The following is a 12,053-nucleotide window of genomic DNA, read 5'->3' on the forward strand; positions in this document are numbered from 1 at the left end:
GGTTGTTGATCTCCCTTTGACGCTATGCTTCTCTTCCCTTTATATAGTCTCATGGCCTGGTATGAACTCATTCCTACAGCTATTGGGATCTAAATCACAACAACAAATAAACAGTAAATGTTCACTATGATAATGACTTTGATGGCACAACGACACACATTCAATAATTAGGCCATATCAAAGAAAGCTAAAAAATGTAAGATGATAATGGTTTTCAGATTGAATTCTCTTATAGTAGTTCGTACCTGGAGTAGATTCACTGCCCAATATGCTCCAAAGCAAGTACTCGTGTAAATCTGTTCCAAATCAGAGGCATTTACTATCATCATCTCATGTTGATCAATGAATCCAAATGCAAGAAATGAAAAACTTAATTTTTGAGTGAATAGCTCATATGGTACAAACTTTTCCAATCTCTAACGTAAGTATCATGATCCAGACAACGAAAAGATGTCCAAGGTCCTTCCAACGAATGTTGTCAACCATAGAAACTGCAGGTCGGTTTAGATTCCATTAGAAAGAATAGGCGATGCACATATATGGAATCAATAACTTTCGGTATTTTGTACTACTTTTTTTCTTTAGTTCCTTAGTATTGTCCTGTGACAGGGCCTTCTGTTTGAATATAATGTGCATCATCTTCAGCAGTTGCAATATCTGATAAGATTCAAAAATAGAATGACATGTTTGATAAATAATTACATTTACAGAAATGTAGAATAGAAATAGTATTAAACCACTTACCATTTGTTGTAATTAGAGAAAATATCTTTAGAATCTTCCTAATTAGAAGATATAGATATATAATCTTTATTTTATTTTGTTTTCCTAGTTTCCCTATTTTCCTTTTAGGAGAATTAGATTATTACAAATAGAGGATATGAGAATGTATTTTTCATGATTGAGAATAATAAATTAGTCTTATTTTCAACTTGGTGTCAGAGCTCCAAATCTTGGGGCATCGTTCGGATGCAACAGTCGCACCGCTGCCGCCGCTGTCCGACCACCGCCGCTGCCATCGTTGCCGGTTGGGGTCGTTGATAGGGCAGAAAGGTGTGCCCAACACCGGCGATCACAACGTCGAAAGTCGCTCCGTCAGAGGAGCCGCCATGCGCCGCCACAGTCGCCGGCACGTGTAGCCCACGTGCCCCCCTCCGGCGAGACCCACTCACCGTCGTCGCCACAGGGTCGCCGAAGCCTCCTGATATAGGAGGTACCGATGGTCAGAATTACTTACAATGGAGCCAATTTATTCGACAGGTTCTCAAGAGTCGTTCAAAACTTGATCAGACAGATGGAGGAGGACCAGAACCATATGACACTTATTTCTCAATTTGGGACAAGGAAGATTCATTAATTATGACTTGGATGTGGCAATCCATGATTCCTGAGATAAGGAGAAATTATATGTTCCATTCTTCTGCAAAAGAATATGGGATGATTTACAGAGCACTTTTTCTTTAAAAAAGGATCTTGCTGCTTACTATGACATTGAGAACAAGACATTTAATACAAAACAGGGCTCCCTTTCCGTATCAGAATATCACGGAATCCTGAGTGGTCTTCGGATGGAATTCGATTAGAACCAAACAATAAAGATGTGTAAAACATATGCTGCCGCTCTTACTGAATTCATTGAAAGGGGAAGAATCTTTAAATTTCTCCAGGGCTTGAATCATGAGTATGACCCAATCCGAGTTCAGATTTTTGGAAGAGAAAAATTACCATCCCTGTCAGAAGTTTTTTTATGGTAAGAGGAGAAGAAACTCGAAGAACTGTCATGCTAAATGGAGGGATCTCCAACACAGGCTCTGCCATGACAACTGGAAAGGGAGTCCACAAGGGAACAAATGCTGGGGGAAAGACATTTGAAAAAGGTACTCATGGGGACTATTGTTCATACTGTAAAAGATCTGGACATACCAAGGAAATATGCTTCAAACTCCATGGAAGAAAGAATGTTCTCGAACGCATGGGAAACAACAAAGGGTATACTCAAAGATGGGTAAATCATACTACCTCAGAACAAAAGCCACCAATCAATCTAGTTCTTCACAATCTAATCCACAACCACCAGATCTTGATATCAAAGCTTATAAGGAGAAACTAGAGGCTTGGAAGCAATGGTTGAATCAATGAGTAAGCCCTCTGGATCATGTACTCTGTCCATAAAGGTAAGATTTGTCTCAATAGTGTTGGTCAAGTGTCTCAAGGTATTTGGATCCTTGATTCAGGTGCAACTGATCATATGACACCATTTAGTGGGTCTTTCGACTCATATGGTAAAACAAATAAAGCACAACTTATTACAGTTGTGAATGGTCAGGGTATACCTATATGCGACTCTGGGAATATAATTTTGTACTCATCTATTATATTGAAGGATGTTTTACATGTTCCTCAATTAGCTAATAGTCTTATCTCAGTGCAAAAACTCACAAAGGATTTAAATTGTTCAGTAACATTTTTTCCAACTTATTGTTTTTTAGGACCTTGCCATGGGGAAGACGATTTTAACTGCTAAGGAGCAAAGTGGGTTGTATTTTTTAGAGTTTGATGACCAAAGCAACACACAAATTATGAGTCAACAAGCTACATCTGAGATGTGGGCAAATTCCCAAATATGGCTACATCATCAAAGGCTTGGGCATCCTTCATTTAGTCTTATCAAGTCCTTGTTTCCCCATTTGTTTACCAAAGAGTTTGTTGAGTCTTTTAATTGTGATATTTGTCAATTGTCAAAACACCATCGTGCATCTTATCCTATTAGTAATAAAAAGAGTATTTCTCCATTTGATTTAATTCACTCTGATGTTTGGGGTCCTGTCATAGATTTTATTTCCGGAGCAAAATGGTTCGTTACCTTTATTGACGATTGTACCCGTGTCACGTGGACATACCTTATGAAAAATAAATCCGAAGTTTTTCAAAATTTTGTTAATTTTTCCAGTCTTGTCCAAAATCAATTTGAAATAATATCAAAAGAAATAGGTCTGATAATGGAACTGAATATGTGAATCATGAATTTCTCAATTTTTTGTCTCATAATGGTAGTGTTCATGAACTAATCTGTGTTAACACCCCTCAACAAAATGGGGTTGCAGAAAGAAAGAATCGTCATCTTCTTGAAGTAACTAGAGCTATTCTTTTTCAAATGTTTGTTCCAAAAAATTACTGGGGAGAAGCTGTGTTAGCTACCACATATCTCATCAACAGGTTACCCACTTGTATCTTAAATGGCATTAGTCCTATAGAGTCTATTGTCTTTTGTTCCTTCTTCTTCCATAATAACGAGTCTACCTAGTCGAGTCTTTGGATGTGTTGTTTTTGTTCACTCTCATCATCCTAATCGTGGTAAATTAGATCCCAGAGCTCTTAAATGTGTCTTTATTGGGTATCCTTCTAATAAAAAAGGGTACAAATGTTATCATCCTCAAGTCGTCGCGTCTTTATCACCATGGATGTCACCTTTCATGAAACACGATCCTTTTATGTCAGTCCACCACTTCAGGGGGAGAAAGCACTTGAAGTGGATGAACTCTCCTTCTTGTCATTACCATGTTTGTCTTTGCAGGATGCCCAAGACCTGAGCAATGAAGCTACCATAGTCCACAGTAAGGAAGAAGACAAATGTTTTGGCAAAAAATATGAAAGAAGAAAACAACCCACTTCGACTCTCGAGCAAGAAAAATTGTCTAATCCGGAGGTGAGGATCCCTGAAGATATCAATGAGGAGGAGGTAAGTATTACTGAGGATTTACCCATTACATTTAGAAAGGAAAGAAGATCATGTGCTAAATATCATTTCTCAGTATGTTTGCACTAACAATCTCTCTAATAAGCACAAAAGTTGTATTGCTGCCATTGATGCCATAGAAATTCCTACCTCAATCCAGGAGGCCATGAAACTTGAACATTGGAATCAAGCCATGAAAGAAGAGATGAATGCATTAGAAAGAAATTCAACTTGGGAGATTGTTGATAAGCCAAGAGACAAGAAGGCAGTAGGGTGTAGATGGATATTCACAGTGAAACATAAGGTAGATGGGACGATAGAACGATATAAAGCTAGATTGGTGGCAAAAGGATATACCCAAACATATGGGATTGACTATGAGGAGACATTTGCCCCAGTGGCAAAGATGAATACAGTTCGAGTTATTCTTCTTTGGCTGCCCATTTTGGATGGGACTTACACCAATAGATGTGAAGAATGTCTTTCTTCATGGAAATCTAGATGAGGAAGTGTACATGGAGATTCCCCCAGGTTTTGAAGTGAAAAATGAAAGAAACAAGGTATGCCTCCTGAAGAAAGCATTGTATGGTCTTAAGCAATCCCCTAGAGCATGGTTTGGAAGATTTACAAAAGCAATGGTTTCCTTGGGATACAGACAAAGCCAAGGAGATCATACTCTATTCATAAAGCACTCTTCTACAGGTAAAATCACTTATTACTTGTCTATGTGGATGATATGATTATTGCAGGAGATGATGAAACAAAAAAGTTGGCATTAAAAGATAAATTGGCAGCTCAGTTTGAAATGAAAGACCTAGGAAAACTCAAATATTTTCTTGGAATAGAGGTTGCCTACTCCAAGAACGGAATTTTCACCTCCCAAAGGAAATATGTACTTGTTAGAATTATTGATTAGTGTGAGTTGTGTGTGTGCTGTTAGAATGATTAGTGTGAGTTGTGTGTGTGCTGTCAGTATGAGCTGTGTGTGTGAGTTGTGTTCCAACCAAAGTGAGTTGGAAAGGAAATGGGTAGTTACTTTCTTTCCCTATAAATGTAATGCTAATGTAAGAGGAGAGGCAAGCCCTCTCATTCAATAATATGTTTCTATGATTTCTATGTTCATTCAATATGGTATCAGAGCGGGTCGATCCCGCTCTGGTTTTTTTTCTCAGTTGAGCTATCAGATATAGCTCCACCATTATCACTCATCATCTACCATAATCATATATCAATCTCTTTTTGTTTTTCAAACTTTATTCACTGTTTGGCACACCCATCACCACATATATACCACCTTCAAGCCGCTGTCCGACGTCCGCCGTTCACCGCCGTCCACCGCCGTCCGCCGCCGCCCGCCGCCGCCCGCCGCCGTCCGCCGCCAGTCAACCCAGTTTCGTCCGGCGACCAGCAGATCTGGAGCGCCTCTCCGAGCGACAGATAACCCCGCCAGAATCAGTCCAAGAATCCTCTCCACGCGCCTCCACGAGTCACCTTTCTCCAGCGGCGCTTGGGCGCGTACTGTTCACGCGCCGCCGTTCCGACGTCGGAATCACTTCGCGCTTCTTCCGGTCAACTCGCCGGACCTTCCTCTCTCTGATCTGTCCCTCCATAGCAGCCATTTCTGAGTTTTAGGAGTTCAGATTCATAGACACCGTGCAATGGCAACTGGCAGCATTATCTCATTATCAGGAAGTCCCAATATCACTTCTGAAAAACTGAATGGGAAAAATTATTTATCTTGGTCAGCTGCTGTTGAAATGTGGTTTCTTGGCCACGGATGTTATGATCATCTTGAGCAAGATGGAACACACGTATCAGCTGAAAAAGCAGATCAATGGAAACAAGCAGATTTCCAACTATGTGCTTTGTTGTGGCAATCCGTTGAACCACAAATCTTCATATCCCTTAGAGCTTTCAAGACATGTCATTCTTTTTGGAAGAAAGCTCAAAGCATTTATGCCAATGACATTCAACGTCTATATGACACGACAAATAAACTTGCATCCCTTAAAATGGAGAATCATGATATGGTATCTTTTATGGCTGAAGCCCAATCAGCTACTGAAGAATTACGGATGTTTTTAGAAGCAGGATCTTCTGAAGATATCAAAACAAGGTTAGACAAGTATTATATGGTAATGATTCTACGAGCTCTGCATCCCGACCTTGCTCATATCCGAGATCAACTTCTAACCAGTCATGAAGTTCCCTCCATGGAATCCTTGACCACACGTCTTCTTCGGGTTCCAATGCCACACCCTCAAGAAACTTTTGGGGCAGTAGAGCAATCTGCCATGATTATCGCCCGCGGAAGAGGACGCGGTACTAGAGGAGGAGGACGTGGAGGACGTGGAGGTCGAGGGCGAGGTCCGTGCACATATTGCAAAAGGATGGGTCATACCCAAGAGAATTGCTACTTATTGCATGGTTTTCCTCCAAAAACCGCTAATATCTCTCAGTCTAACCCTTCAGATTCAAAATTTACTGAAGATGAATATCAGGAGTACCTACGGTTAAAATCCAATAGCATGGCACAAACATCTTCAAGTACAGCGTGCATTTCTCAATCTCCCAAAGATCAAACTTCATGGGTAATTGATTCGGGTGCTTCTGATCATATCTCCGGTAATACCTCTTTGTTCTCAACCCTTTCTTTTCAAGAAAAATCTCATTTAATAACCCTTGCAAATGGTTCAAAAGTCTCATCAAAGGGCATTGGTCATGTCTCCCTATCTCCCTCCTTAAATCTCCAATCTGTTTTATTTGTTCCTAACTGTCCTTTCAATTTGATTTCATTGAGTCAGTTAACCAAATCATTAAATTGTTCAATAACCTTTGATAACAACTCCTTTGTTATACAGGAGCGTGGGACAGGGAAACGGATTGGAGAAGGATATGAAGCGGGAGGATTATACCATTTTGGATCTCATCCCCATGTGTCATGTGTTGCAGCTCCTACTCCTAAACTGTTACACGATCGGTTTGGTCATCCTCATTTGTTAAAATTAAAAAAAATGTTCCCTGAACTTGGTAATGTCAATAGTTTAGAATGTGAGTCATGTCAACTCGGAAAACACGTTCAGTCTTCCTTTCCTAAAAGGTCACAAACAACGTGTGATTCTAGTTTTTCCATTATCCATTCTGATATTTGGGGACCTAGTCGTGTCTCGTCCTTTGGTTTTCGGTATTTTGTTACTTTCATTGATGAATATTCAAGATGTACTTGGGTTTATCTTATGAAAGATCGTTCTGAATTGTTATCCATCTTTACCTCCTTTTTAAATGAAATCAAAAATCAATTTGGCCAAGTTATCAAAATTCTAAGAAGTGACAATGCCAAAGAATACTTCTCTTACAATTTCTCTGCAGTTTTAAGCTCTCATGGTATACTACATCAGTCTACTTGTCCTCATACACCACAACAAAATGGTATAGCAGAAAGAAAAAACCGACACTTGATTGAAACTGCCCGTACTCTTTTGCTTAGTGCCCATATTCCCACTCATCACTGGGGCGATGCCATTTAACTGCATGTTATCTTATTAATAGGATGCCCTCTTCTTCTCTTAATCATAAAACTCCTTTTTCCATTCTTTTTCCCAACCAACCTCTCTTTCACACCTCTCCTCGAATCTTTGGTTGCGTATGTTTTGTTCATGACATGTCTCCTGGACTAGATAAACTTTCTGCTCGTGCAATCAAATGTGTCTTCTTGGGATATTCACGGCTTCAAAAAGGTTATAGGTGTTACTCTCCTGAAACTAAAAAGTACTTTATGTCTGCAAATGTTACCTTTTTTGAACAAACTCCCTACTTCACTTCATCTGACAAGAGATTGAGGGTATCCAACAGGTCCTTCCTCTTCCCATGATTGCGTCAAATATTCCTCCTGTGTCTACAACTCAGCGTCCCAGTTCCCCTGAACCATCATCTCCCAATGTTACACAGGTAGAACATCCAGAAAATGGTGAATCCTCTCCTTCAGATTCTTCCTCACCGTCACTTACTCCCACGACTCCCGAAGATGATTCAGGTTGGCCCATTGCTCTTCGGAAAGGTACTCGTTCCACTCGCAACCCACATCCAATCTATAACTTTCTTAGTTATCACAGATTATCTCCTTCCTATTATGCACTTATATCTTCAGTGTCTTCAGTTGATATACCTAAAAATATAGAAGAAGCACTTGCTCATCCTGGTTGGCGAGAGGCCATGATTGAAGAAATCCAAGCTCTCGAACAAAATAAAACTTGGGAGTTGGTACCTCTTCCACAGGGTAAAAAGGCAGTTGGTTGTCGATGGGTGTATACAGTTAAAGTTGATTCAAACGGCAACATTGATCGTCTCAAAGCTCGTTTAGTTGCTAAAGGATACACTCAAGTTTATGGCATTGATTATTGTGAGACTTTCTCTCCTGTGGCCAAGATGACTACTATTCGTCTATTCTTTGCAATGGCAGCATTCGTCACTGGCCACTTCATCAACTCGATATAAAAAATGCCTTCCTTCATGGTGATCTTGAGGACGAAGTTTATATGGAGCAACCTCCAGGGTTTGTTGCTCAGGGGGAGTGTGGAATGGTATGCAAATTGCATCGCTCTCTATATGGTCTCAAGCAATCACCACGTGCTTGGTTTGGAAAATTCAGCTCTATTGTTCAACAATTTGGCTTGAAACGAAGTGAAGCAGATCATTCAGTTTTTTATTGTACTACATCTCTTGGGAAATGTGTTTATCTAATAGTATATGTTGATGATATAGTCATCACAGGAAATGATGTTGTTGGAATATCTCAACTGAAGAAACACTTATGCAAACATTTCCAAACCAAAGATCTTGGAAGCCTCAAATACTTCTTGGGCATTGAAGTAGCTCGGTCAAAAGATGGAATTGTAGTCTCTCAGAGGAAATATGCTCTTGATATATTACAAGAGACAGGAATGATTGATTGTAGACCAATAGACAGTCCTATGGACCCAAATCAAAAATTAGCTTCAAGCGAAGGTGATTTGTTCTCCGATCCAGAAAGATACAGAAGACTTGTTGGAAAACTGATTTATCTCACTATTACAAGACCGGATCTATCTTTTGCAGTTGGAGTGGTCAGTCAATTCATGCAGGCTCCATGTCTTGGCCATTGGAATGCTATCATTCGTATTCTAAGATACCTAAAAAAGGCTCCTGGACAAGGGTTGTTATATGAAGATAAAGGAAGCATTCAAGTCTCTGGATACTGTGATGCAGATTGGGCAGGCTCGCCTATTGATAGACGGTCTACTACTGGATATTGTGTTCTCCTTGGGGGAAATATCATTTCATGGAAGAGTAAGAAACAAAATGTAGTAGCCCGATCAACAGCTGAAGCTGAATATAGGGCTATGGCATCACTAACAAGTGAACTTATATGGGTGAAGCAATTTCTTCAAGAGCTCAACTTCTGTAACATTCAAACCATGAAGATGTATTGCGATAATCAAGCTGCTCTCCACATTGCATCAAACCCAGTGTTTCACGAGAGGACCAAACATATAGAAATTGACTGCCATTTTGTTAGGGAAAAATTGTTGTCCAAAGAAATTTGTACTGAGTTTGTTGGGTCAAATGATCAACTTGCAGATATGTTAACTAAGTCCTTAAGAGGACCTAGAATTGAATTCATTGGTTCCAAGCTTGGTACATACAATTTGTATGCTCCAGCTTGAGGGGGAGTGTTAGAATTATTGATTAGTGTGAGTTGTGTGTGTGCTGTTAGAATGATTAGTGTGAGTTGTGTGTGTGTTGTCAGTATGAGCTGTGTGTGTGAGTTGTGTTCCAACCAAAGTGAGTTGGAAAGGAAATAGGTAGTTACTTTCTTTCCCTATAAATGTAATGCTAATGTAAGAGGAGAGGCAAGCCCTCTCATTCAATAATATGTTTCTATGATTTCTATGTTCATTCAATAGTACTTGATCTCCTCAAAGAAACAGGAAAGTTGGGATGTAGAACCTCAATAGTTCCTATAGAACAAAATCACAGAATTGGAAGTGAAGTGCTCCTATAGAGAAGGCCCTATATCAGAGATTGGTAGGAAAATTGATTTATCTATCACACACAAGACCAGACATTGTTTATGTTGTGAGTGTTGTGAGCCAATTTATGCATGATCCAAGAGAGAGACACATGCAAGCAGTTGACAAAATTCTCCAATACTTGAAGTCAAGTCCAAGAAAGGGGTTATTATTCAAAAGGGAAGACACATTGACTATGAAGATATATACTGATGCGGACTATGCAGGTTCTATTACTGACAGAAAATCTACTTCTGGGTATTGTGTATTTCTTGGAGATAGTCTGGTAACATGGAGAAGCAAAAAGCAAGATAAAGTATCCGTTCTAGTGCAAAAGCTGAATTTCGAGCCCTTGCTCAAGGAATGTGTGAAGGACTCTGGATGAAAATCATTTTGGATGATCTTAAAGTCAAAGTGGAGAACCCGGTGCAACTACATTGTGACAATAAGTCTGCTATGAGCATAGCCCATAATCCAGTACAACATGACAGAACCAAACACATTGAAATTGACAGGCATTTCATCAAAGATAATCTTGACAGAGGATTTGTGATTACAACTCATGTTCCTACAGAACTTCAAATAGCAGATACTTTACAAAAGGGCTTCCTCCGGGTAGATTTCAAGATCTTGTAGGCAAGTTGGGAATGATTGATATTCATTTACCAACTTGAGGGGAAGTGTTGTAATTAGAGAAAATATCTTTAGAATATTCCTAATTAGAAGATATAGATATATAATCTTTTATTTTATTTTGTTTTCTAGTTTCCCTATTTCCCTTTTTAGGAGAATTAGATTACTACAAATAGAAGATATGAGTATGTATTTTTCATGATTGAAAATAATAAATTAGTCTTATTTTCAACTCCATCAATCCGTGAATTCTTCCTAGGTTCCTGGAATTATAACAACGATGCACGCATAATCATCAGAATGAAAAACTTGAAAGAAATTTAAAACATAAACGAGTGTAAAGGTTAATGAAGAAATTAATTAACCTTTTTCATAATGGTTTCTTGCTTCCATGTATGAATACCCTTAAGGAAGGATTTAATAGAAAGGCCTGTTTCCTGGAATTATAACAACGATGCACACATAATCATCAGAATGAAAAACTTGAAAGAAATTTAAAACATAAACGAGTGTAAAGGTTAATGAAGAAATTAATTAACCTTTTTCATAATGGTTTCTTGCTTCCATGTATGAATACCCTTAAGGAAGGATTTAATAGAAAGGCCTGTTTAACATTGAGATCACATAAGAGGAAAGAAATTATTTGAGCAAATAAAGAGTGTCTAAATTTTGAAGCTTGATCAGTAATTCTTACCAACGAAAAGTATTATTAGCAAAACGGTTAGCATCCAATCAGGAAAAATGACATTGAAGTCAACTCCAATGCTGATTCAAAGCATCAACATTGGTTGGAAGAGAAGTGCTAAGTCATAATCAATCATTCCAAGAGGTCGAGGACATTCAATACCAGATGCAAAATCAGATTCAGGGCAAGGAGTACATTTTCTTATAAGTGACAAGCCAAATGAAATCACTGACGTTAAAATGGATACAAACATGATTTCGTCGCCAAGTGGTAATATAAAGAGTAAGCTGATTGAATAAAGCTCCTACAAATTATTGATACTATATTAACAAAATCAAAGAAGATCCAAGTAAAACCCATAGTACAGATGAAGTCCAAAATAAAGGAAAAAATTACTACCTAGTAGACCTCTAATAACTCCAATAATAGCCATTGGAAATAACTCTACAAAGGAATAATCCTCTTGGCCACTAAAAACAAAATCAGTCAAGAAGGGGAAGGAAGAAAACAAATATCTGACTATTCAACTGACAGTGAAAAAGGTGATAGCTTATATCTATGATATATCCCATACTATAAATCCACTGGACCCAAAATGTCCACATTTTCCATTTAAACAAATTTTTAATTCATTACAAGATGTTTAAGATAAATCAAGTAATGGAGGTTACCCCAATAACAATGTCAATTCCTAGTTCAGCATAAGGAAGCTTAAGAGGATCCCTGCTTGAAACAACCTTGATGGGCTTACCATCAACAGTGATGGTTTCATTGTCTAGTATCTTCACATCTGCTTTAAATGTTCCCAGCATAGAATCATATTTCAACAGGTGTGAAGCCTGGATCATACGTGAAGCAGAATTAGTGAAACAAAAATATTTGTGCCAATAAAACCAGCTAAGCCAAGACAGTTAAATGACTTTTATTCTTGACACCACCACTGTCGTTGACA

At 38.7% G+C, this 12,053-nt stretch overlaps 1 protein-coding gene and 1 long non-coding RNA gene across 2 annotated transcripts; one reads left to right on the forward strand and one right to left on the reverse strand.

Annotated features, from left to right (window-relative positions):
• Positions 1–571: 571 nt before the first annotated feature.
• LOC148201024 (uncharacterized) lies at positions 572–11,345 on the reverse strand. The gene is made up of 3 exons (XR_015785644.1): positions 10,956–11,345; positions 10,782–10,853; positions 572–657 (listed from the first exon to the last, which is right to left on the reverse strand). It is a non-coding gene; the product is annotated as an uncharacterized LOC148201024 (long non-coding RNA).
• On the forward strand, positions 5,119–7,199 carry LOC148201025 (uncharacterized). The gene is made up of 2 exons (XM_088111827.1): positions 5,119–6,361; positions 6,598–7,199. Exons 1-2 carry the CDS (start codon positions 5,395–5,397, stop codon positions 6,633–6,635), a joined length of 1,005 nt encoding a protein of 334 aa, XP_087967953.1. The 5' UTR covers positions 5,119–5,394; the 3' UTR covers positions 6,636–7,199.
• Positions 11,346–12,053: the final 708 nt, after the last annotated feature.

This window comes from Vigna umbellata, chromosome 4, assembly GCF_029865625.1.
Source record: "Vigna umbellata cultivar VRB3 chromosome 4, Vumbellata_1.0, whole genome shotgun sequence".
In the NCBI taxonomy this organism is placed as follows: Eukaryota; Viridiplantae; Streptophyta; class Magnoliopsida; order Fabales; family Fabaceae; genus Vigna; species Vigna umbellata.